General features: G+C 43.8%; 2 protein-coding genes across 2 annotated transcripts; both read left to right on the top strand.

Annotated features, from left to right (window-relative positions):
• Positions 1-1,286: 1,286 nt before the first annotated feature.
• LOC110531158 (uncharacterized) lies at positions 1,287-11,768 on the top strand. Its single transcript, XM_090232364.1, has 21 exons — positions 1,287-1,440; positions 1,537-1,595; positions 1,672-1,752; positions 1,852-1,976; positions 2,583-2,726; positions 3,026-3,124; positions 3,237-3,398; positions 3,541-3,640; positions 3,833-4,053; positions 4,683-4,839; positions 5,063-5,286; positions 5,583-5,703; positions 6,004-6,200; positions 6,300-6,414; positions 6,627-6,796; positions 6,875-6,972; positions 7,134-7,264; positions 7,554-7,743; positions 11,256-11,397; positions 11,483-11,579; positions 11,655-11,768. Exons 1-21 carry the CDS (start codon positions 1,418-1,420, stop codon positions 11,726-11,728), a joined length of 2,730 nt encoding a protein of 909 aa, XP_090088490.1. The 5' UTR covers positions 1,287-1,417; the 3' UTR covers positions 11,729-11,768.
• Positions 11,769-16,197: 4,429 nt separating this feature from the next.
• On the top strand, positions 16,198-26,448 carry LOC110522016 (uncharacterized). The gene is made up of 21 exons (XM_090232365.1): positions 16,198-16,260; positions 16,357-16,415; positions 16,492-16,572; positions 16,672-16,796; positions 17,403-17,546; positions 17,846-17,944; positions 18,057-18,218; positions 18,361-18,460; positions 18,653-18,873; positions 19,503-19,659; positions 19,851-20,074; positions 20,255-20,375; positions 20,672-20,868; positions 20,968-21,082; positions 21,295-21,464; positions 21,543-21,640; positions 21,803-21,933; positions 22,223-22,412; positions 25,938-26,079; positions 26,165-26,261; positions 26,335-26,448. The coding sequence occupies exons 1-21, from the start codon at positions 16,238-16,240 to the stop codon at positions 26,406-26,408; spliced, it is 2,730 nt and encodes a 909-aa protein (XP_090088491.1). The 5' UTR covers positions 16,198-16,237; the 3' UTR covers positions 26,409-26,448.
• The last annotated feature ends 344 nt before the right edge of the window (positions 26,449-26,792 follow it).

Genomic DNA, 26,792 nt, shown 5'->3' on the forward strand with positions numbered 1-26,792 from the left:
TTGTTTGAACAGCAGTTGTCTGTGTGTGTGTGTCAAGAACTGAGCAACATGCTTAGCATGTTGCAAAAACTGTAGATAACAGCCCGGCAGATGCTTTGTCCTTGTGTTTGTCTGTGACAATATTGAGCACATGGTGTTACTTGATGTATCTTACAAAGTTGTGGTTAATCAGGTATAGGGAGGGGTGGTCATCACGAGGTTTAACTGAGATGGAAAAATACGGAACAACACAATAGCAGGAACTGAGCAACTGTTATAACTAGGGGGTGATACCAGAACAGTAAGAATCTATACATCGACGGAGGGAGAACTCCAAGAGGCGGGGACCAGCCTGAGCGCCTGCGATAGGCTGAGCAAGTCTAAACCACGCTCAGCCTCTACTGTGATAGACATAGTTCCAACCCGTCTGTTGGCCTATCACAGTATAAGAACAGCTGTTTACGTACATCCTGACAGTTCCCTGTTCTGCCCTGCGTGGTATTACAGTGAGCCCGTATATACGAAAGTTGCATTTGCCATTTATTGCTTAGCTAATAAAAGTACATAGAGTACAATCAGTACAACCTTACACGTTACGTTGGCTGACAATTTGTTAGCTACGATGTCCTTACGAACCACATAGCATATCATTACACAGCACTATGTACCGGTATGTTAGTAGTTGTACATCAGACTTGCCAGTAGATTAACTATAGACTTGATGATTCTCGTCGTTCTTATTCACCCAAGGCTGAAAAATTCACCCAAGGCTGAAAAACGGCTAAATAAGAACGTTGACTAAGCTGGAACACTAGCGCGAGCCCATAGCAAATGAATGGAATCGAACGTTCGCAGAGATCGTTTTGACTGGAGTGATGCTTAGGATTCCATTAAAAATCTATCCAGTTTAATTTTACCACTACAATCTGCTCGTCGGACGAAACTGGAGGAAATAAACTAGTGTAGAAAGTAAACATCCGCACCTCGATGGTGTCAACTGTGCTTATGTCTGCGTAATGAAAAATAAAAAGCCTGGCCTAGCGATCGATGACAAATGAAATGGTGCCCGTGTAACAGTTTTACTTCTGTCCTGAACCAGGGACCCGTTGAACACAGACAACAGTTAACCATCGCTCCACAAAAGCCGCGGCCCTTGCAGGGCAGGGCAGCGTTTCCCAAACTTGGTGTACATTTAGGTTTTTGTCCTAACACTACACAGCTGATTCAGATTAACAAAGCTGATTGATTATTTGAATCAGCTTTGTAGGGCTAGGGGAATAAAAAGAAAATGTGCAGCCCTTTGGGGTTCAGGTGACTGAGTGTGGGAAGCCTTTGTCAGAGGGTAAAAGTTGCATACCCCTGGGCTGTAGGCTGCACACCTTGGGTCAAATATTAGGTTCTGTAGCTGTGCATTTTATCGAAACAATTCTGTTCTACAATGGTTCTTTTCCTTAGCTCAGGGTAAGTAGTAGCAGGCCTAGAACAGTCTTATGCGACGCAAACATTTGAGTTGTGTTCTTCTTAATCAATCATAATATTTTGTCAAATGCCTTACAGGTTGTTTTGCCTATTGATGGCAGCTGTGGGCATACAAGCACAACAGACACCTTCTATAAGTATGCATTTTGCACCCTGCAAATTCAAGCACTAAGCGTTTGACAATATATTTTTAACTAACCTTTCCCATTCCAGATGACCTCCATGCTGAATGCCTTGGTAATGTTATTCGTTTGAGTGTCGCTCCTCTTTTTGAAGAGGTTGCTACTGTCTTCAGTGAGTTTGCCTCTTATGATTCTCTTTCTCTCCTTTCATAATTCATGGCTTGATATTGCTCGTCAACTATTGTGTTCACACCATCTCCATCCCTTCCAGATGACACACACATCATAAACCTGACGCCTGGCCTTGCTACTCAGTGTGGATTCAGCTTTAAATTTGACCCCATGGGGAATGCCATGTTTTTTGCTTCTCTTCAAAACTGCTTTTCCCAAAACATGGTAACCCTAAGAACTGTAGTGTTTGCTTGAACTTCACTGAACACTGAACTTCACAGACAGTTTGCCTTTCAGTGTCACTGCATTTGCAACCCATAATGTAGCAACGTCATTTTATTTAACCTTTGACCTGGAGTCATGCTGAGACCAGGCTCTTTTACAGAGGAGCCCTGTATACACAAAGATACAAGTCAATATTTGCATCACTAGATGGAAAAATGAAATCATTGAAAACAAACACATTCTTCAGTAAAAAGGTCCTCAATAAGCCCGAGTTGCCGTAGAGGTGGTAATTCATACAATTTTAGAGCATGGAGGTTATTAGAAGTACGGTGCCAGAAACATTGAAGCAGTTTTACTGAACTCTGTGGCCACCCCTGGGTCTGGTATCTCTTACCTCTAAGTTAACGATGACGGAAGGTACAGCAGAAGTTTATGGAGGGCTTTCAGAGGGCCAGCCAACTTTCTGTAGTGTGGCTTCAATACAGTGGCGGCTGCATTCATATAGCCAATTTTGCCACAGTCTATAACTTGCATGAATGTCACTTGCATTATTTGTTTTTTTGTTATATAATGAAAGGCTTTTTTTCCCTTCCCCCTTCATTTTAGGATGATAAGATGTTCAGCTTGGTCATGCAGTTCAGGCTGCCAGGAAACCACATGACCGAAGACCCTGTGTATAGAGTGGGCAAAACCTGTAGCTACACCCCCTGGACCTCCCGAGAGATTCTGTGCGACCGCAACTACATGGAGGCAAGTGAGCAGAGCATGCCCTAATGGACATGTTTACAGTCGAGCTTGTCATACTGCCTGTATAAATGATCTGTCTAGAGCTACAACTGTCCAGTGTTTCATTTCTTCTGCGACACAACGTGGAGGTCTTGACTCTCTCTCTCAATTCCACTCGCCTCTTCAAAATGCACATAGGATAACTTTAGAGGTGAGGAATCTTGGCCTATTCTCAATGCATTTAAGGAGGCGAGTGGACAGATTGATTTCCTATTGTCTGGGAGGGAGAAAATGCATAGGGAATAATGGCTTTTCTTCTCTAGGTGTCTGTCAGAAGGACTCTTCCAGACATCCAAACCGTCCCCGAACAGCCCACTGGGGGCCCGAAAGCAAGGAGCGCCAACTTCCGGAGAGGAGCTGAGGTAGCCATATTTCAGTTTCTGTAATTTTACTACAACATGACAGGATGGCGCTAAACAAAATGTGCGTTTGTTGACAATTTTGTTTAATTCATGTTTCCATTTCCTGAGACAGGCTGTTGCTTCAGGATACAAAATGACAGCAGTCGTCTTTAGTCCTAGCAAGAAGGTCATGAATGTGGATGAGGTCCAAAGAAAGGGCTATGCGATAGCCAACACTCCCACACGGCTGGTGTTAAGAAGCCCCCATAATGCAGAGGAAACATACCTCCAGAATGTAAGCTGACTTCCTCCATGAACTGGGTCATGTTCAGTAGAGCAAACATTTGGAAAGCGTGGCCCTACCTGAACTCTGCAACATATTGTTAATACGGTTTGCCCTACTGAACACGGCCCTGGTGTGGTTGCCCCCTGAACAGGTAGCTGGGGTTCCGATGCGGGTGCTCTCAACCTCAACCTTCTTTGAGCAGAAGTGGCTGGTTACTCGAGTAGATGCCACGGCTGTTTGTCCAACACCAGGTTGAGTGTGAAATCATTTAAGATCCTTTAAACCCAGTTCTTAATTGGCTCCAGACAAGACTTTAATTTGTGTTATGTAGTGTTCAGTTGGGAAAATGTTTTGGGGTGAACTGTTTCCAAATAATGGCACATTTGTTTTCAGTTGCAAAATGTTCTGTTATGATGTGCACTTGGCTTCTTGTGTCACTGCAGAGGCAGTGGTCTTTACTCCAGAAGTGATCACCTGGTACATGCCCAAGCACATAGACCCACTTTTCTCCTCTGATGCCTTCACTATGTTGGAGGTGTACATGGGAATTGACGCTAAGAGGCTGGACACTGAGGAAATGGCTGCCAGAAACTACTCGGTTTTAGTCACGGAGGCTCATATTATTGTTGAAATTCCGGTGGGGGCTGTTGGCGGCTATTTCAAGGTCAGCGTTGGATGAGTAAAATGTTCCTGTTTAATTTCTAAATCTTATTTGTAGAGCCTTCAGTGCTTTGCAGTAACCCTTTGCCATCTCTCATGGGTAAACTCCTAGAACCGTTGTTTTGTGTAAAATGTTTCTTATTGAGCCATTGTCTGCTTAATCAGGCTAATATACAATGGATTGCAAATTGTGTGAATGCTGCATAAAATGACACTTAAACATACTCTACCGCTTGTCTTTGCAGTTTGTCCTTTAGCCGCTTGACATTTGAGACCAAATATCCACACTAAAGTATTGTTTACCGGACTTTTTAGGGAGCCGGTAGCTTTGCCACTGTCAACTGAATGCAAGCAACACTCGGCTGCTGTTTACATATTGTGCAAGTGTTTACTTTGCGTGTCAGTTGCTTTGAAAATGCACACCGCCGGAAATGCAAGTTGACAAGCGTATACCTACCAGCTCTCTAAAGTCTGGTAAACAATACTTTGGATATTTTGTCTTAAATTACGAGCGGCTAAAAGACAAGCGGTAGAATGATTGTATTTAACTTTCTGGCTTATAAGGAACATTGACCTGTTTTTGCACTCCAATTGTGTATTACAGCCTGACTGCATCACTCGTCTCCCTTACAGAGCCATATTCAGGATGACCAGTACTTTGTCACTTACACCATTGAGCCCATGCTTGAGTTGCTGTGGATCGAGGAGGTCGCACACGAGGACACCAGCTACAAAGTCCTCTTCCCTATCACAACACCTCCGATGGCCAGGCCTCCACAAGTTCGCAACTGTGAGTCTGGTTTAGTTAAACAGTGCCTATGGTAATTTGGGATGCCTGGGTTGTTCATTAGGCACGACGAAACAGAAGAAAATGTACTGAAACGGGGAGGCAATACCCGGATACCCTTATACCCTTATACCCTTACCAATACCCTTATCCAATAACAAATGTCCATTTTCAACTTCCATTGTACCGCATTTCAAAATGTTTTCCTTTGTTTGCCAATGAACAGACACGCCCTTAGACACAGTTCCTGAGCAGGCAGTGTTTGTGCTTGAGTTGGGGACCTTCAACCTTGATGTGGAGCTGCTGAACATCACCTTTCCCACCATGGTGCTAACTGTTGCAGAGTGCAACGCCAGAGGCTTCAATGTTCAGGAGCAGAGATCCCCGGACAACACCTTGAAGACCTTCAGGATGGAGGTGCCCTTCTCAGACCCGGTGGTCGTCAAGGAGGTGTGTTTCTGTTAAATGCAAAGCCACACGCAGTGATTTGTACATGCCCTAATAAGTGGGCCACCAACAAAATAGAAATAATGGCACAAATGTACTTTGTATCCCTCATTTACTCAAGTGTTTCCATTATTTTGGCAGTTGCCAATAGTGCTTGATTTAGAGGAATAAGGGCAACATTACTTTAAGTATATAGTTTGTTTTAATAGTCCCCATATGTACTTGTCACTTGATGTTGAGTAAGGTTCTGTTAGCATTATTGTTGTATCAATTGACCAATGCTTTTAACTTCACTACAGAGAAGGGCGGAACAAGGTGTCACAACCTTCACTCTTCAGCTGATCTACGGCCTGGTCGTCTTTCCAGAGTACGCTCCTTTCTCTCACTCTGCCGTTGTGGACGCTGTACTGCTGGACATTGGTATGTCTCTGGACTACGCCAAACTACTGTTGAATGGTTTCCTCTCGTTAATGATTGCCCTGAAAGGAAATTGTCAGTGGAAGCCCAACTAGCCATACTGTAGGTTTTTCCTATGCGGTCTCTCTACAAAGAAAATGTTAAGCTTTAGAGTATTTGGACCCCGTTGTCCTGTTCCTGATTTGCCAGGATCGTGTTTATTCAGGCCCACCGTTGCAAAACAAGGGCTTCTTCTTGGACAAGTTCAAGTAGTACCTTCCTGTTTTTTGTGCTTAATGAACACAACCCTGTTTGTCCTTGTAGTGCCACCCTCAGTCACTGGCAACTGTGATCAGGAGAACTTCCACATCACTGTGGACTACAGGAACCAAGATCCCTTTTTCGTGGTCTTGGTTGGCAAGCGGCTGCTTAACCATGAGCTTGCTCAACAGTATTTGACAGAGGGCGACGCAGACTTCACCATCACGTTGCCCTTCTCTTCGCCGGACGCAGTGTTTGAGGTACGACGCTCTCCCAAAACGTGTTAACCTAAATTGCTGCAGCTACCCTGTATACTTGCGTACGATATTGGACTAATGAACTCTCCCATTGGTTCCCAGTCGGTTCACTCGTCCTCTGTCAGGAGCAGACTGGATGTGGCTCTGTTGAATCCTTACAACAACATGACCATCAAATACTTTTCCCTGGCTTGCAGCTTCCTCAAAACGCTGACTGGTTGGTTCTCAAACAATTGCTTCCGATAAATAGTCGTTTGACATGGTTACCAAACCTGGGTTCCTTGCAAATACTGTGAGTCTGATAGTAGTGCCACAGATGGGCATGGTTTGCACTTTTGGTGCTATTCCATTGGTTCAAGCTCAATTAAGTGTCACAAATACAGAACCCAGGTCTGATGGCTACCTGTCTTTTGCTCCCCCACCTCCAAGAGTGTTTCTCTAACGGAACGATGACTGCGCTGGCGGTGAAGGTGGAGTCTGCTCCCGGTCTGAACCCCGGTCAGCTGACCCTGAGCGACCCCGCCTGTGGTCCCACCTACAGCGACGATCGCTTCGCCTACTTCCACTTCACTGTGAACTCCTGTGGCACCACCAGGAAGGTAAAATGACGATTACCCTGAGGTGATACGGACTGTTTGCTTCTGCAGGCTGTAATAAGCAATTCCCCTCTACTACAGTTTATCAACAATGTCATGCTGTATGAGAACGAAATCTCCTTGCCAGATGAACTTGAGGTGAAGCTGAATGCCACGGTGTCTTCAGAGGAGGAATATCAGTAAGTGTATTACGCATCCCAATTGTGGCATTGGCTTTTATTGGGTGTTTTTTTTTTTTTTCCTTCGCCAATTGCTCAATGCTTTGTATACAGGGAAAATGTGCCTCTACTACCAGTGTGTCCACTCCACTGCTTGAAGTTGCCTACATCCCTCTTTTTAGGTTAAAGGTTTCCTGCTACTACGTGGCCAACACCACTCGCACATTGGCCTTCCTGACCAGGCCGCGTGACCACGAGCCTTTTGTCGAGACTGGGACGGGTCGACTAATGGTCAGAATGAGACTCGCTCAGGGTAAGCGTGCACAAATTCAGAATTTCAACTTGACCCCTAGCCTCTAAAAGAATCTTGGAAGGTCTCCTTTTACAAAACGCTTCCCAAAAAATGTAAGCCTTGCATTCTGAGATCTACAGGTGTGGCTATGGAGTAACGGTGAGGAGCTGATTTGGGGTGGTAATGTTGGCTATAAATGACTTGTGTTCATCGGGGCACAACAGGATATGATAAACGAGCATTTCTTAATGGACATGTTCAGATGGTGCCCACTGAACACGATCCCCGGTTGTCTTGTTCTGTGTTCCAGACGCCTCGTATAACACGTTCCACCAGGAGGAGGACTATCCAGTGGTGAGGTACCTGAGACAGCCTCTGCACTTTGAGGTGGAGCTGACCACGTCCTCTGACCCCAAGGTAGCGCTGGTGCTTGACCACTGCTGGGCCACCCTCAACGAGGACCGCGACTCCCGACCCCGGTGGAATCTCATCATTAATGGGTAACATGTTGTTTTTGGGCCTAAACAAGTGTTATTCCACAGGTGTAATTAGCAACCTATCATGCTTGGCAGGCCATTTACTTTGGCTACCGTGGCTATGCCCCCACCCATAGGTCCTGAGTGGTCACAATGCTTAAAAAGCCGTGTGCGGTCTGTCACCAGATCGCCACCCAATTCTGGTGCGTACGATCACATTTTTGTGGTCCCTGCAGCGTACCATTGGAACGGAACGCATGCTGCAACAAACGACTCTAAACCGCGTTGTCTGAAAAGCATCTAAACAATGTTTTGTACTGATGAGAAATAAAGGTCTTCACAACTTTATTCCACCTTAAATGTTAACGTTATCATCTAGTCTAAATAACAGGTTGACTTGTTTTTCAATGTGATGCGGTACAAGGGAACCATGTAAATCTAGTTTAGAAAATATGGCATGCCGTTCACTGCGCCCGTTGCCTGAGATCTTAACTTAGTTTGGCCACTTCAGCATGTGACAAATCTTTGTACTTGTTACGGCGTACACATGACAAGTAGTTTACAGTTAACCAATCAAAAAGCCAATTGTCACCTCCCCAAATACAACCGTAGCTCGAAAGCTACACAGAGTTGCAAGATATACCCCCCCCCCTAAAAAACGGCTTGAGCTAAGGTATTGTGGAGAGGATGATGCAGGAAATATTACTAAGATGGGGGATTTATCAACAGTTTTAAGCTAAATACCCCTGGAAAGGGGGGTCTGATCTGGCAACCCTGAGGTACCATAGTTTACACTCTGATGCCGTGTTCAAATCAACTAACGACTTCAGTGCATTCAAGACAATGGGGGTACTCCAGTTGAGATCACCATAAGTCAGTCGAGTCTGACAGACGCTTACGTGATAACCGACTGCATTGTATGGCGCTAGCATTAGCTCATATGCAGTACCACCTTCAAAAGTGTTTTACACATGTGTCATTACAATCTAGGCAAGAATCAGAAAGCATGAATAGAAAGTACATAATACTTACGGTACGCTACAGTAGAAACGACAACACGTTACGCAGAAAATAAGGCACTTTGAAAGGAATGCACGCATGTCCACAGTTATTTGTAAGGAAGGCAATAAATGTGCAAGGCCTGTATACCTGATCTGGGGAAGTGCTTGGAGTTTCTTTTGAAGGAAAGTTTGTCCGGCTCATTAAATTCTCAAATAGAAATGGTCTGCAACAGTGAAATGGGCTACTTTTGTGAAAATGAGAAGTTGAAACGGCCTATAGAAAATTAGCAGGTAGTGTGCCTTGGTTTGAGGTCAGCGCGGGTTAACTGTGCACATTTTGGAGCAGGGAGTGCATTGTGACGTCACGCGCATAAAATCAACTCCCACTGCTGGGGCGACTGTTGAAGATATTTGGAACTCGCGTGTGAAAAGGTTGTTGGCGTTACCTACACCTTTTTACTCAATGTTATCCTTTTGGTTTGCTACAGTTCAGTGTTCAGCCGAACTGATGGTCAGTCGAATGGAAGTCAAGAGCGGCTGGCAAGCTTAGCTTGCCTTTCCGATTGGTTTCATACAACTGCTCTTAACACTGACTGAATACTTGTTGAATTCAGGCACAAGTGACCTCTTGTGTTGAACAGTTATTGCACTAAACATAAAGGATGGTTCACACGCCTGTGCAGCATGGATGTTTGAAACGGAATAGGATCAGTTGACAGGACGCTGCTTTCAATGGAATTTCCTGTCCTAGAGGAATGCGCTAATTGGGAGTTGCTAAACATGAACAAATACCACGGTCAAGTGTAGCAGCTTGCTAGCTAATGTTCATATTTCAAAAAATGTTACTACATTTTTGATTTGGGTGAGCACTTTGCCACAGATGGACACCGCTGGCCTAATTTTTATCTCAAGAATTTAGATTGGGTAACTATTGAAAGATGACTTATTTTTCCTACATTGTAATGGACTTATGATTATGCATGCTGCAAATGACACTTTATTTTGCGGGTGCCTTTTCAGTATCTGGAGACATGTTACACCAAGCAGTGTAGTGAAGCAACTTTATTGGCCAAAACCATTCATTTGGGGGATCGGGTTTGCAAAATGCTATCAAACCACGCAATTTTACCTTTTTAATGAAGTGGTCACAACCTAAATTTGGCCATGTGGACACGGGAGTAACTTTGCAGCTGTTTATTAAATCAGAAATGTCACAGCAGTTTAAAAAAACAGGCTGAATGTTTTGTGTATCATAGGAGAAGACACCACATTCACATGGCTGTGCACGAAATGGGCAGTTCAGATTTGTCGCTGCAACTATATCGTTGTGCAAAATCCTGACCATCCTGATTTCACAAATCCCTTTTTGCTAATATCTGGCAGTTAAACAGTAAATGATTGACCTCCCAAAGATGCACATTTAAAAAGTAGGCCTAAACTGTCAATGCGTAGGTTACTTTGTATAGTAGAGCTGCGCCCTTCACAGAAGTCCTCCACGTGTGAATCCGATGCCATGGGTGTAGAATTTATTGTGTGACCAATTTTTCCGACAGCGGAAGAATTGCTCTGGCGCATTGCATGAAATTCTTAATTAAAATGAAGTGCTTATTTTTGCTTTGTTGATGATGATGATGATGATACCGACTGTCTATTCGGCAACTTTGGTTAAACTACGGTCAGTTGATCAATATTCAGGTAGTCTGACCATTCTGGATAATTTAGAATTTTAAGAACCATTTTAGAGGGACATCTCACCTCATGTCAATGTAATTGAATATACATGTTTGACATCCGTCATTTAACAAGCCATTGCAGTAGACCAAAAGTAATATTGTTGACTTTTTTTCTTCAAATAGGCAGCCCAATTTCTGTTCTTTAAAATGTACTAAATCAGATTCATCCAGGTCTGATGGGCCAAAAGATCAGAAATTAAAACCAACTGTCGTGACGTGGCCTTGAATTATCTGAGGACTGTTTAATTGTTAGCCGACTCTAAATGAATCATGTTAGGATTTGGGGTGCCGAGGAAGCGGTTTTAAAGAGTTACCGTCTCCCGACTTAGATTTCTACCGTCTAGAGTTTATTACATTGATAAAGTCAACTTATTAACCATGACATCGTATCCTCCTTGCAGCTGCAAAAACCCCAGCCTTATGATTCACTATGCACATTTTCTAGGGGAGTTTCTCTAACACGTTCAAAAGTGAATACTGAAACAATATTTCTATCAGAGAGATTAGCTATAGAAAATGAATGTCATATTGGATTTTACTAGAAAGGTGCTCACTCTACAGGTAGGAAGTCTCTAGCCTTTACATTGTATATGAAATATGTTTTTTAAAGATATGGCGATTTTTGGTGGGAAAAGCCTGTTAACAAAGACATTCCTTTAGTTCATACTGGAGGGGGAGAAAGAACCCACTTCTGCTGTAAATTGATCTGATCCTCACAGGACATTCATGACACCGCTACAAGGCGGTTGGGGTTTGCAGCGTTTTCTTGTCACTAACTTAGTCCCCCTCTCTACACTGGCAGCTGTGAGAACCCCGGTGATCCATACCGTGTGGTCTTCCATCCGGTGGTAGCTGACGCCAGGGTCCACTTCCCCCCTCACGTCAAACGCTTTGAGGTCTATATGTTTTCCTTCACCGAGGATGCGGGTGAGCCGAGTGGCCAGGTAACAATCTTTATTGGTTAATTTTGTGTGAGTGGCAATCCTCCCTTTTAAAAAAATCTGACACATTCAAATCTTTGATTCCTAGGTCTTTGTCCATTGTGATGTGGTCATCTGTGATGCCAGTAGTCCCTCTGGCGGCCCCTGTAGTGGACAATGTGTGAATCAGGACAACCCGAAAAGAGGTTGGTCTTGTTTTATGCTTTTCAGACCCTGGCAGACCATAACTGAACTAATAGCTTCTCTCTCTCTCTCAACAGGACAACGACATGTCAAAGACCTCTTTGAGGAGCGTCATTTATATGTTTCTTCTGGATACATTCTTTGGGTGTAATGTCTCTAACATGTCAAATAAAGTGTTCTATATAAAACAATCCTAACCGTTGGACTACCTTAATTGTATCTGATTTGCATTTAATACCAAGGCGCATGTAGTAGGCTTGTCATCTGACGTGTATCAATCAACCCTTTTGTAAGCATGGAACTCTGAACCATCCACCGGAGGGAGATAAGTGTTGCACACCAATTTCCCGTCTAGGACAAACAATGGGTGTCAAAACAAAAGCTTTCCAATGTCCAGTAGGATGAACTGACTCAATGTTATAGCAGATGGTGTTTTGCCAAAGTGAGGCCAGCAGGGCTGTGGTTGGCTGCAGTGTTGGTAATGTTCAACTGAAATTACAACTTTCCTTGATACCTCTCACTAGCTTGGTTTCCATCCAAATATGGACATTTCTTCTTTAATGATATGCATGTCAATCGCTCATGGCTCAAATGGGAAGAGCTTGACTTCATCACTACTTGTTTGTAAGAAGTGTTGACAAGCTGACTGTACCGAGCTGTCTTTTTTAAACTACTAGCACACAGCTCGGACACCCATGCCTTGCATTCCCCACAAGACATCTCTTCACAATCTCCAAGTCCGAACTACGGAAGGTACAGAGCCATGAATACGTTGCAATCTATTCTGCATCAGGATAAGCTTTAAACACACACCGTAAGGAACAGCAGGGACTGAAGAAACACACTCCTTTAAAAGTTGCGAGCCTGCACCGCGGGATGGCTTCATTGCTCCAGACCACAAGGGGGAGTTTGCGCACTCATTATGCATTTGGGTCCCAAGGCTTTGACCAAAGACGAATTTTGACACGAGCCACCCTTGCCTTGTGGCGCTCAACGAAGATTGCTGACAAAATAGATGGAAGTTGTCTTAACGAGTCAAGCAAATGTACAATTTGAGGAATGTGTTAATGTAGAGACGTTTGTGCGGCTTTTTTTTGTCAGTTAAATTACGAAAATGAATTTGTCTTTCAGGGACTCCTGAGAACCAACAAACCAGGCTGTTGTCTTGTGAAACAGTGGATGGAAAGAATCTAGCTGGCTAAAGCATTGACTGCACAATTGTGTAAGCTTGCCTTGCAGCTGAAGTAACATGGCTAGCTATTTACTTAGTGTCGGATTAAAAATAACTGTTGCCTATCTGGGTATGGACCTTAAACGTAAAGTTCTGAAGTAATATTCATACCAATCCATGAACCAAGTCTGAATGGCATTAATGAAGCCCAGAGTAGAATACCTTTATTGTGCGACGGATGCAAGACCTATACACACACGTATTTGAGTTATTACCACGCGTGAGATTCCCATATTGTAGCTTGTACATTGAACATATTCACTGATCATGTGCGGTTCAGGTATGACTGACATTCTTTTTCAGTCATATCAAATGATGCGGTGTCTGCATGTATGTATTACACTACAACAGCGTTTACTGCTCCTGTGATATCAATGATTACACTAACTATACATGATTGATTTAATTCATATATACAGGAAAAAAACCTATGCAGATCTAACTCATCTGAGGACACAAGTGTTTCAACCAGTGGAGAATGTGAAACGCTTTATTGAAAGTGCATTTTAATTGTAAGAGTTCAATCTTGGGCGGGCAGGTGGGTAGAGCGTTGGACTAGTAACCAGAAGGTTGCAAGATCAAATCCCTGAGCAGAAACGGTAAACATCTGTCCTTCTGCCCCTGAACAAGGCAGTTCCTAGGCCGTCATTCTTATCTGACATGCCTAGTTAAAAGGAAGGCAAATCTCTACTCTACAATGCACATATGGTGTGCATTAGATGAGGTGGGGGGAGAGAGAGCATATGATTCATGAATGACAGTGCTTCCCTAATCTCTCAGTTCATCCCAATTGCGCTGTCGGGACTGGATTCCTCTCACATCAAAACATGCATGCAGACAAGAGCATGATTAAACCTTTTTATTCTAACACGGTCAGTCATCTTAAATCAGGAGGTGAAATGCAAAACTGACTTTGGATCATTAACTCTGGGATTTCAATGTAAAGCATCTAATAATACTTCCAGTTGACTCAACCAAGTGACATCATCTCTATGATCAGAACATGCCCTCTGTCAGCCATTTCAGATGCGGGAGGGGTTCAACAAAACAGCTGATATAACCTAGAGGATTTAGGGAGAGAGGGATGGCGGACACCACACACACACACAAGTACTTTAAGCTGAAAAACAGACCCGTGAGGACAAACGATAGAAGATAATGCCAATAGGTGTCTGCGTCACATACAGTATCTTCTTTCAAAGTGTACCTGAAACATTTTAAAGAGGGCTGTGTTTCTCACCACTTGGTTATTGCAAGGCTAACCCATGACTTGGCAGAAACAGTCCAGTGGAAATGTTTATGTGGTGTAAATCTGAAAATTAGCAGCTGACATCTTAAGGGTTTTTTAATTCATGCAAGCGAGACAGATTCCACGGAGAAAAAGAACACAGAACAGTTTAATTACCTCTGGTTATGGACACTTTTTGCCAGCAATAAAGCTTCCACGGCCTGGTCCTCACACAGTGAACATCTGGCAATATCTACATTTTCGACCCCCTTGGTCAGCTCGCTCTCTGAATGTGAAGAAAGCAATAACTGAGATATGACCGTTCAATCTAAAGCAGCACGTGCCATTTTTTAGGATAAGTCAATACAGCCCAGTGCTGCTTACCTGAGATGCCATCTTCGTAGGTGTCCGCTATGACTTCCTTTTGTGTCGGGGGAAAAAAGTGGCTTTCAGAACAGTTCTTTTTGATTTTGACAAAAAGACAATTGGCCTGTGAAAAACCACACCTTCATACAAACGTGCTACTGTATGCAGAATTCTTGACTCGCAACTGAAGACGCTGCCCTATCCTGCCAGCACGCCCACAAGCGAGCCACTCGGGAGCAGAATGATGACGCGTGGAAGAGGGAAAGGAATGAGAGGGGAACAGCAATTTGTTGCAAGTTGGGCTAATAGCTGAACAATAGACTATTCTTTAGTAAAGGTTGAATAGTCTAATAGCCGAGCTAGTGTGAGGATTTATGTCTATGCTCTATAACCTACTACTATATCACGTAAGATTGAATTGTTTGAACAGCAGTTGTCTGTGTGTGTGTGTCAAGAACTGAGCAACATGCTTAGCATGTTGCAAAAACTGTAGATAACAGCCCGGCAGATGCTTTGTCCTTGTGTTTGTCTGTGACAATATTGAGCACATGGTGTTACTTGATGTATCTTACAAAGTTGTGGTTAATCAGGTATAGGGAGGGGTGGTCATCACGAGGTTTAACTGAGATGGAAAAATACGGAACAACACAATAGCAGGAACTGAGCAACTGTTATAACTAGGGGGTGATACCAGAACAGTAAGAATCTATACATCGACGGAGGGAGAACTCCAAGAGGCGGGGACCAGCCTGAGCGCCTGCGATAGGCTGAGCAAGTCTAAACCACGCTCAGCCTCTACTGTGATAGACATAGTTCCAACCCGTCTGTTGGCCTATCACAGTATAAGAACAGCTGTTTACGTACATCCTGACAGTTCCCTGTTCTGCCCTGCGTGGTATTACAGTGAGCCCGTATATACGAAAGTTGCATTTGCCATTTATTGCTTAGCTAATAAAAGTACATAGAGTACAATCAGTACAACCTTACACGTTACGTTGGCTGACAATTTGTTAGCTACGATGTCCTTACGAACCACATAGCATATCATTACACAGCACTATGTACCGGTATGTTAGTAGTTGTACATCAGACTTGCCAGTAGATTAACTATAGACTTGATGATTCTCGTCGTTCTTATTCACCCAAGGCTGAAAAATTCACCCAAGGCTGAAAAACGGCTAAATAAGAACGTTGACTAAGCTGGAACACTAGCGCGAGCCCATAGCAAATGAATGGAATCGAACGTTCGCAGAGATCGTTTTGACTGGAGTGATGCTTAGGATTCCATTAAAAATCTATCCAGTTTAATTTTACCACTACAATCTGCTCGTCGGACGAAACTGGAGGAAATAAACTAGTGTAGAAAGTAAACATCCGCACCTCGATGGTGTCAACTGTGCTTATGTCTGCGTAATGAAAAATAAAAAGCCTGGCCTAGCGATCGATGACAAATGAAATGGTGCCCGTGTAACAGTTTTACTTCTGTCCTGAACCAGGGACCCGTTGAACACAGACAACAGTTAACCATCGCTCCACAAAAGCCGCGGCCCTTGCAGGGCAGGGCAGCGTTTCCCAAACTTGGTGTACATTTAGGTTTTTGTCCTAACACTACACAGCTGATTCAGATTAACAAAGCTGATTGATTATTTGAATCAGCTTTGTAGGGCTAGGGGAATAAAAAGAAAATGTGCAGCCCTTTGGGGTTCAGGTGACTGAGTGTGGGAAGCCTTTGTCAGAGGGTAAAAGTTGCATACCCCTGGGCTGTAGGCTGCACACCTTGGGTCAAATATTAGGTTCTGTAGCTGTGCATTTTATCGAAACAATTCTGTTCTACAATGGTTATTTTCCTTAGCTCAGGGTAAGTAGTAGCAGGCCTAGAACAGTCTTATGCGACGCAAACATTTGAGTTGTGTTCTTCTTAATCAATCATAATATTTTGTCAAATGCCTTACAGGTTGTTTTGCCTATTGATGGCAGCTGTGGGCATACAAGCACAACAGACACCTTCTATAAGTATGCATTTTGCACCCTGCAAATTCAAGCACTAAGCGTTTGACAATATATTTTTAACTAACCTTTCCCATTCCAGATGACCTCCATGCTGAATGCCTTGGTAATGTTATTCGTTTGAGTGTCGCTCCTCTTTTTGAAGAGGTTGCTACTGTCTTCAGTGAGTTTGCCTCTTATGATTCTCTTTCTCTCCTTTCATAATTCATGGCTTGATATTGCTCGTCAACTATTGTGTTCACACCATCTCCATCCCTTCCAGATGACACACACATCATAAACCTGACGCCTGGCCTTGCTACTCAGTGTGGATTCAGCTTTAAATTTGACCCCATGGGGAATGCCATGTTTTTTGCTTCTCTTCAAAACTGCTTTTCCCAAAACATGGTAACCCTAAGAACTGTAGTGTTTGCTTGAACTTCACTGAACACTGAACTTCACAGACAGTTTGCCTTTCAGTGTCACTGCATTTGCAACCCATAATGTAGCAACGTCATTTTATTTAACCTTTGACCTGGAGTCATGCTGAGACCAGGCTCTTTTACAGAGGAGCCCTGTATACACAAAGATACAAGTCAATATTTGCATCACTAGATGGAAAAATGAAATCATTGAAAACAAACACATTCTTCAGTAAAAAGGTCCTCAATAAGCCCGAGTTGCCGTAGAGGTGGTAATTCATACAATTTTAGAGCATGGAGGTTATTAGAAGTACGGTGCCAGAAACATTGAAGCAGTTTTACTGAACTCTGTGGCCACCCCTGGGTCTGGTATCTCTTACCTCTAAGTTAACGATGACGGAAGGTACAGCAGAAGTTTATGGAGGGCTTTCAGAGGGCCAGCCAACTTTCTGTAGTGTGGCTTCAATACAGTGGCGGCTGCATTCATATAGCCAATTTTGCCACAGTCTATAACTTGCATGAATGTCACTTGCATTATTTGTTTTTTTGTTATATAATGAAAGGCTTTTTTTCCCTTCCCCCTTCATTTTAGGATGATAAGATGTTCAGCTTGGTCATGCAGTTCAGGCTGCCAGGAAACCACATGACCGAAGACCCTGTGTATAGAGTGGGCAAAACCTGTAGCTACACCCCCTGGACCTCCCGAGAGATTCTGTGCGACCGCAACTACATGGAGGCAAGTGAGCAGAGCATGCCCTAATGGACATGTTTACAGTCGAGCTTGTCATACTGCCTGTATAAATGATCTGTCTAGAGCTACAACTGTCCAGTGTTTCATTTCTTCTGCGACACAACGTGGAGGTCTTGACTCTCTCTCTCAATTCCACTCGCCTCTTCAAAATGCACATAGGATAACTTTAGAGGTGAGGAATCTTGGCCTATTCTCAATGCATTTAAGGAGGCGAGTGGACAGATTGATTTCCTATTGTCTGGGAGGGAGAAAATGCATAGGGAATAATGGCTTTTCTTCTCTAGGTGTCTGTCAGAAGGACTCTTCCAGACATCCAAACCGTCCCCGAACAGCCCACTGGGGGCCCGAAAGCAAGGAGCGCCAACTTCCGGAGAGGAGCTGAGGTAGCCATATTTCAGTTTCTGTAATTTTACTACAACATGACAGGATGGCGCTAAACAAAATGTGCGTTTGTTGACAATTTTGTTTAATTCATGTTTCCATTTCCTGAGACAGGCTGTTGCTTCAGGATACAAAATGACAGCAGTCGTCTTTAGTCCTAGCAAGAAGGTCATGAATGTGGATGAGGTCCAAAGAAAGGGCTATGCGATAGCCAACACTCCCACACGGCTGGTGTTAAGAAGCCCCCATAATGCAGAGGAAACATACCTCCAGAATGTAAGCTGACTTCCTCCATGAACTGGGTCATGTTCAGTAGAGCAAACATTTGGAAAGCGTGGCCCTACCTGAACTCTGCAACATATTGTTAATACGGTTTGCCCTACTGAACACGGCCCTGGTGTGGTTGCCCCCTGAACAGGTAGCTGGGGTTCCGATGCGGGTGCTCTCAACCTCAACCTTCTTTGAGCAGAAGTGGCTGGTTACTCGAGTAGATGCCACGGCTGTTTGTCCAACACCAGGTTGAGTGTGAAATCATTTAAGATCCTTTAAACCCAGTTCTTAATTGGCTCCAGACAAGACTTTAATTTGTGTTATGTAGTGTTCAGTTGGGAAAATGTTTTGGGGTGAACTGTTTCCAAATAATGGCACATTTGTTTTCAGTTGCAAAATGTTCTGTTATGATGTGCACTTGGCTTCTTGTGTCACTGCAGAGGCAGTGGTCTTTACTCCAGAAGTGATCACCTGGTACATGCCCAAGCACATAGACCCACTTTTCTCCTCTGATGCCTTCACTATGTTGGAGGTGTACATGGGAATTGACGCTAAGAGGCTGGACACTGAGGAAATGGCTGCCAGAAACTACTCGGTTTTAGTCACGGAGGCTCATATTATTGTTGAAATTCCGGTGGGGGCTGTTGGCGGCTATTTCAAGGTCAGCGTTGGATGAGTAAAATGTTCCTGTTTAATTTCTAAATCTTATTTGTAGAGCCTTCAGTGCTTTGCAGTAACCCTTTGCCATCTCTCATGGGTAAACTCCTAGAACCGTTGTTTTGTGTAAAATGTTTCTTATTGAGCAATTGTCTGCTTAATCAGGCTAATATACAATGGATTGCAAATTGTGTGAATGCTGCATAAAATGACACTTAAACATACTCTACCGCTTGTCTTTGCAGTTTGTCCTTTAGCCGCTTGACATTTGAGACCAAATATCCACACTAAAGTATTGTTTACCGGACTTTTTAGGGAGCCGGTAGCTTTGCCACTGTCAACTGAATGCAAGCAACACTCGGCTGCTGTTTACATATTGTGCAAGTGTTTACTTTGCGTGTCAGTTGCTTTGAAAATGCACACCGCCGGAAATGCAAGTTGACAAGCGTATACCTACCAGCTCTCTAAAGTCTGGTAAACAATACTTTGGATATTTTGTCTTAAATTACGAGCGGCTAAAAGACAAGCGGTAGAATGATTGTATTTAACTTTCTGGCTTATAAGGAACATTGACCTGTTTTTGCACTCCAATTGTGTATTACAGCCTGACTGCATCACTCGTCTCCCTTACAGAGCCATATTCAGGATGACCAGTACTTTGTCACTTACACCATTGAGCCCATGCTTGAGTTGCTGTGGATCGAGGAGGTCGCACACGAGGACACCAGCTACAAAGTCCTCTTCCCTATCACAACACCTCCGATGGCCAGGCCTCCACAAGTTCGCAACTGTGAGTCTGGTTTAGTTAAACAGTGCCTATGGTAATTTGGGATGCCTGGGTTGTTCATTAGGCACGACGAAACAGAAGAAAATGTACTGAAACGGGGAGGCAATACCCGGACTTATCCAATAACAAATGTCCATTTTCAACTTCCATTGTACCGCATTTCAAAATGTTTTCCTTTGTTTGCCAATGAACAGACACGCCCTTAGACACAGTTCCTGAGCAGGCAGTGTTTGTGCTTGAGTTGGGGACCTTCAACCTTGATGTGGAGCTGCTGAACATCACCTTTCCCACCATGGTGCTAACTGTTGCAGAGTGCAACGCCAGAGGCTTCAATGTTCAGGAGCAGAGATCCCCGGACAACACCTTGAAGACCTTCAGGATGGAGGTGCCCTTCTCAGACCCGGTGGTCGTCAAGGAGGTGTGTTTCTGTTAAATGCAAAGCCACACGCAGTGATTTGTACATGCCCTAATAAGTGGGCCACCAACAAAATAGAAATAATGGCACAAATGTACTTTGTATCCCTCATTTACTCAAGTGTTTCCATTATTTTGGCATTATTGTTGTATCAATTGACCAATGCTTTTAACTTCACTACAGAGAAGGGCGGAACAAGGTGTCACAACCTTCACTCTTCAGCTGATCTACGGCCTGGTCGTCTTTCCAGAGTACGCTCCTTTCTCTCACTCTGCCGTTGTGGACGCTGTACTGCTGGACATTGGTATGTCTCTGGACTACGCCAAACTACTGTTGGTTTCCTCTCGTTAATGATTGCCCTGAAAGGAAATTGTCAGTGGAAGCCCAACTAGCCATACTGTAGGTTTTTCCTATGCGGTCTCTCTACAAAGAAAATGTTAAGCTTTAGAGTATTTGGACCCCGTTGTCCTGTTCCTGATTTGCCAGGATCGTGTTTATTCAGGCCCACCGTTGCAAAACAAGGGCTTCTTCTTGGACAAGTTCAAGTAGTACCTTCCTGTTTTTTGTGCTTAATGAACACAACCCTGTTTGTCCTTGTAGTGCCACCCTCAGTCACTGGCAACTGTGATCAGGAGAACTTCCACATCACTGTGGACTACAGGAACCAAGATCCCTTTTTCGTGGTCTTGGTTGGCAAGCGGCTGCTTAACCATGAGCTTGCTCAACAGTATTTGACAGAGGGCGACGCAGACTTCACCATCACGTTGCCCTTCTCTTCGCCGGACGCAGTGTTTGAGGTACGACGCTCTCCCAAAACGTGTTAACCTAAATTGCGGCAGCTACCCTGTATACTTGCGTACGATATTGGACTAATGAACTCTCCCATTGGTTCCCAGTCGGTTCACTCGTCCTCTGTCAGGAGCAGACTGGATGTGGCTCTGTTGAATCCTTACAACAACATGACCATCAAATACTTTTCCCTGGCTTGCAGCTTCCTCAAAACGCTGACTGGTTGGTTCTCAAACAATTGCTTCCGATAAATAGTCGTTTGACATGGTTACCAAACCTGGGTTCCTTGCAAATACTGTGAGTCTAATAGTAGTGCCACAGATGGGCATGGTTTGCACTTTTGGTGCTATTCCATTGGTTCAAGCTCAATTAAGTGTCACAAATACAGAACCCAGGTCTGATGGCTACCTGTCTTTTGCTCCCCCACCTCCAAGAGTGTTTCTCTAACGGAACGATGACTGCGCTGGCGGTGAAGGTGGAGTCTGCTCCCGGTCTGAACCCCGGTCAGCTGACCCTGAGCGACCCCGCCTGTGGTCCCACCTACAGCGACGATCGCTTCGCCTACTTCCACTTCACTGTGAACTCCTGTGGCACCACCAGGAAGGTAAAATGACGATTACCCTGAGGTGATACGGACTGTTTGCTTCTGCAGGCTGTAATAAGCAATTCCCCTCTACTACAGTTTATCAACAATGTCATGCTGTATGAGAACGAAATCTCCTTGCCAGATGAACTTGAGGTGAAGCTGAATGCCACGGTGTCTTCAGAGGAGGAATATCAGTAAGTGTATTACGCATCCCAATTGTGGCATTGGCTTTTATTGGGTGTTTTTTTTTTTTTTTCCTTCGCCAATTGCTCAATGCTTTGTATACAGGGAAAATGTGCCTCTACTACCAGTGTGTCCACTCCACTGCTTGAAGTTGCCTACATCCCTCTTTTTAGGTTAAAGGTTTCCTGCTACTACGTGGCCAACACCACTCGCACATTGGCCTTCCTGACCAGGCCGCGTGACCACGAGCCTTTTGTCGAGACTGGGACGGGTCGACTAATGGTCAGAATGAGACTCGCTCAGGGTAAGCGTGCACAAATTCAGAATTTCAACTTGACCCCTAGCCTCTAAAAGAATCTTGGAAGGTCTCCTTTTACAAAACGCTTCCCAAAAAATGTAAGCCTTGCATTCTGAGATCTACAGGTGTGGCTATGGAGTAACGGTGAGGAGCTGATTTGGGGTGGTAATGTTGGCTATAAATGACTTGTGTTCATCGGGGCACAACAGGATATGATAAACGAGCATTTCTTAATGGACATGTTCAGATGGTGCCCACTGAACACGATCCCCGGTTGTCTTGTTCTGTGTTCCAGACGCCTCGTATAACACGTTCCACCAGGAGGAGGACTATCCAGTGGTGAGGTACCTGAGACAGCCTCTGCACTTTGAGGTGGAGCTGACCACGTCCTCTGACCCCAAGGTAGCGCTGGTGCTTGACCACTGCTGGGCCACCCTCAACGAGGACCGCGACTCCCGACCCCGGTGGAATCTCATCATTAATGGGTAACATGTTGTTTTTGGGCCTAAACAAGTGTTATTCCACAGGTGTAATTAGCAACCTATCATGCTTGGCAGGCCATTTACTTTGGCTACCGTGGCTATGCCCCCACCCATAGGTCCTGAGTGGTCACAATGCTTAAAAAGCCGTGTGCGGTCTGTCACCAGATCGCCACCCAATTCTGGTGCGTACGATCACATTTTTGTGGTCCCTGCAGCGTACCATTGGAACGGAACGCATGCTGCAACAAACGACTCTAAACCGCGTTGTCTGAAAAGCATCTAAACAATGTTTTGTACTGATGAGAAATAAAGGTCTTCACAACTTTATTCCACCTTAAATGTTAACGTTATCATCTAGTCTAAATAACAGGTTGACTTGTTTTTCAATGTGATGCGGTACAAGGGAACCATGTAAATCTAGTTTAGAAAATATGGCATGCCGTTCACTGCGCCCGTTGCCTGAGATCTTAACTTAGTTTGGCCACTTCAGCATGTGACAAATCTTTGTACTTGTTACGGCGTACACATGACAAGTAGTTTACAGTTAACCAATCAAAAAGCCAATTGTCACCTCCCCAAATACAACCGTAGCTCGAAAGCTACACAGTTGCAAGATATAACCCCCCCCCCCCCTAAAAAATGGATTGAGCTAAGGTATTGTGGAGAGGATGATGCAGGAAATATTACTAAGATGGGGGATTTATCAACAGTTTTAAGCTAAATACCCCTGGAAAGGGGGGTCTGATCTGGCAACCCTGAGGTACCATAGTTTACACTCTGATGCCGTGTTCAAATCAACTAACGACTTCAGTGCATTCAAGACAATGGGGGTACTCCAGTTGAGATCACCATAAGTCAGTCGAGTCTGACAGACGCTTACGTGATAACCGACTGCATTGTATGGCGCTAGCATTAGCTCATATGCAGTACCACCTTCAAAAGTGTTTTACACATGTGTCATTACAATCTAGGCAAGAATCAGAAAGCATGAATAGAAAGTACATAATACTTACGGTACGCTACAGTAGAAACGACAACACGTTACGCAGAAAATAAGGCACTTTGAAAGGAATGCACGCATGTCCACAGTTATTTGTAAGGAAGGCAATAAATGCAAGGCCTGTATACCTGATCTGGGGAAGTGCTTGGAGTTTCTTTTGAAGGAAAGTTTGTCCGGCTCATTAAATTCTCAAATAGAAATGGTCTGCAACAGTGAAATGGGCTACTTTTGTGAAAATGAGAAGTTGAAACGGCCTATAGAAAATTAGCAGGTAGTGTGCCTTGGTTTGAGGTCAGCGCGGGTTAACTGTGCACATTTTGGAGCAGGGAGTGCATTGTGACGTCACGCGCATAAAATCAACTCCCACTGCTGGGGCGACTGTTGAAGATATTTGGAACTCGCGTGTGAAAAGGTTGTTGGCGTTACCTACACCTTTTTACTCAATGTTATCCTTTTGGTTTGCTACAGTTCAGTGTTCAGCCGAACTGATGGTCAGTCGAATGGAAGTCAAGAGCGGCTGGCAAGCTTAGCTTGCCTTTCCGATTGGTTTCATACAACTGCTCTTAACACTGACTGAATACTTGTTGGTTTTGGGTTGAATTCAGGCACAAGTGACCTCTTGTGTTGAAAACAGTTATTGCACTAAACATAAAGGATGGTTCACACGCCTGTGCAGCATGGATGTTTGAAACGGAATAGGATCAGTTGACAGGACGCCGCTTTCAATGGAATTTCCTGTCCTAGAGGAATGCGCTAATTGGGAGTTGCTAAACATGAACAAATACCACGGTCAAGTGTAGCAGCTTGCTAGCTAATGTTCATATTTAAAAAAATGTTACTACATTTTTGATTTGGGTGAGCACTTTGCCACAGATGGACACCGCTGGCCTAATTTTTATCTCAAGAATTTAAATTGGGTAACTATTGAAAGATGACTTATTTTTCCTACATTGTAATGGACTTATGATTATGCATGCTGCAAATGACACTTTATTTTGCGGGTGCCTTTTCAGTATCTGGAGACATGTTACACCAAGCAGTGTAGTGAAGCAACTTTATTGGCCAAAACCATTCATTTGGGGGATCGGGTTTGCAAAATGCTATCAAACCACGCAATTTTACCTTTTTAATGAAGTGGTCACAAAAACCTAAATTTGGCCATGTGGACACGGGAGTAACTTTGCAGCTGTTTATTAAATCAGAAATGTCACAGCAGTTTAAAAAAACAGGCTGAATGTTTTGTGTATCATAGGAGAAGACACCACATTCACATGGCTGTGCACGAAATGGGCAGTTCAGATTTGTCGCTGCAACTATATCGTTGTGCAAAATCCTGACCATCCTGATTTCACAAATCCCTTTTTGCTAATATCTGGCAGTTAAACAGTAAATGATTGACCTCCCAAAGATGCACATTTAAAAAGTAGGCCTAAACTGTCAATGCGTAGGTTACTTTGTATAGTAGAGCTGCGCCCTTCACAGAAGTCCTCCACGTGTGAATCCGATGCCATGGGTGTAGAATTTATTGTGTGACCAATTTTTCCGACAGCGGAATAATTGCTCTGGCGCATTGCATGAAATTCTTAATTAAAATGAAGTGCTTATTTTTGCTTTGTTGATGATGATGATACCGACTGTCTATTCGGCAACTTTGGTTAAACTACGGTCAGTTGATCAATATTCAGGTAGTCTGACCATTCTGGATAATTTAGAATTTTAAGAACCATTTTAGAGGGACATCTCACCTCATGTCAATGTAATTGAATATACATGTTTGACATCCGTCATTTAACAAGCCATTGCAGTAGACCAAAAGTAATATTGTTGACATTTTTTTTTCTTCAAATAGGCAGCCCAATTTCTGTTCTTTAAAATGTACTAAATCAGATTCATCCAGGTCTGATGGGCCAAAAGATCAGAAATTAAAACCAACTGTCGTGACGTGGCCTTGAATTATCTGAGGACTGTTTAATTGTTAGCCGACTCTAAATGAATCATGTTAGGATTTGGGGTGCCGAGGAAGCGGTTTTAAAGAGTTACCGTCTCCCGACTTAGATTTCTACCGTCTAGAGTTTATTACATTGATAAAGTCAACTTATTAACCATGACATCGTATCCTCCTTGCAGCTGCAAAAACCCCAGCCTTATGATTCACTATGCACATTTTCTAGGGGAGTTTCTCTAACACGTTCAAAAGTGAATACTGAAACAATATTTCTATCAGAGAGATTAGCTATAGAAAATGAATGTCATATTGGATTTTACTAGAAAGGTGCTCACTCTACAGGTAGGAAGTCTCTAGCCTTTACATTGTATATGAAATATGTTTTTTAAAGATATGGCGATTTTTGGTGGGAAAAGCCTGTTAACAAAGACATTCCTTTAGTTCATACTGGAGGGGGAGAAAGAACCCACTTCTGCTGTAAATTGATCTGATCCTCACAGGACATTCATGACACCGCTACAAGGCGGTTGGGGTTTGCAGCGTTTTCTTGTCACTAACTTAGTCCCCCTCTCTACACTGGCAGCTGTGAGAACCCCGGTGATCCATACCGTGTGGTCTTCCATCCGGTGGTAGCTGACGCCAGGGTCCACTTCCCCCCTCACGTCAAACGCTTTGAGGTCTATATGTTTTCCTTCACCGAGGATGCGGGTGAGCCGAGTGGCCAGGTAACAATCTTTATTGGTTAATTTTGTGTGAGTGGCAATCCTCCCTTTTAAAAAAATCTGACACATTCAAATCTTTGATTCCTAGGTCTTTGTCCATTGTGATGTGGTCATCTGTGATGCCAGTAGTCCCTCTGGCGGCCCCTGTAGTGGACAATGTGTGAATCAGGACAACCCGAAAAGAGGTTGGTCTTGTTTTATGCTTTTCAGACCCTGGCAGACCATAACTGAACTAATAGCTTCTCTCTCTCTCAACAGGACAACGACATGTCAAAGACCTCTTTGAGGAGCGTCATTTATATGTTTCTTCTGGATACATTCTTTGGGTGTAATGTCTCTAACATGTCAAATAAAGTGTTCTATATAAAACAATCCTAACCGTTGGACTACCTTAATTGTATCTGATTTGCATTTAATACCAAGGCGCATGTAGTAGGCTTGTCATCTGACGTGTATCAATCAACCCTTTTGTAAGCATGGAACTCTGAACCATCCACCGGAGGGAGATAAGTGTTGCACACCAATTTCCCGTCTAGGACAAACAATGGGTGTCAAAACAAAAGCTTTCCAATGTCCAGTAGGATGAACTGACTCAATGTTATAGCAGATGGTGTTTTGCCAAAGTGAGGCCAGCAGGGCTGTGGTTGGCTGCAGTGTTGGTAATGTTCAACTGAAATTACAACTTTCCTTGATACCTCTCACTAGCTTGGTTTCCA

This window comes from Oncorhynchus mykiss, chromosome 4 (assembly GCF_057628025.1).
Source record: "Oncorhynchus mykiss isolate SJ-2025 chromosome 4, ASM5762802v1, whole genome shotgun sequence".
In the NCBI taxonomy this organism is placed as follows: Eukaryota; Metazoa; Chordata; class Actinopteri; order Salmoniformes; family Salmonidae; genus Oncorhynchus; species Oncorhynchus mykiss.

Excerpts from the sequence above, each read along its gene's own strand:
- LOC110531158 (XM_090232364.1), top strand. The coding sequence starts at position 1,418 with ATGGTTCTTTTCCTTAGCTCAGG. Across the intron at positions 1,441-1,536 it reads GTTCTTTTCCTTAGCTCAGG|GTTGTTTTGCCTATTGATGG; the intron begins GTAAGTAGTAGC and ends AATGCCTTACAG. Across the intron at positions 5,704-6,003 it reads CGCTGTACTGCTGGACATTG|TGCCACCCTCAGTCACTGGC; the intron begins GTATGTCTCTGG and ends TTGTCCTTGTAG.
- LOC110522016 (XM_090232365.1), top strand. The coding sequence starts at position 16,238 with ATGGTTATTTTCCTTAGCTCAGG. Across the intron at positions 16,416-16,491 it reads ACAACAGACACCTTCTATAA|ATGACCTCCATGCTGAATGC; the intron begins GTATGCATTTTG and ends TTCCCATTCCAG. Across the intron at positions 21,083-21,294 it reads CTTCCTCAAAACGCTGACTG|AGTGTTTCTCTAACGGAACG; the intron begins GTTGGTTCTCAA and ends CCCACCTCCAAG.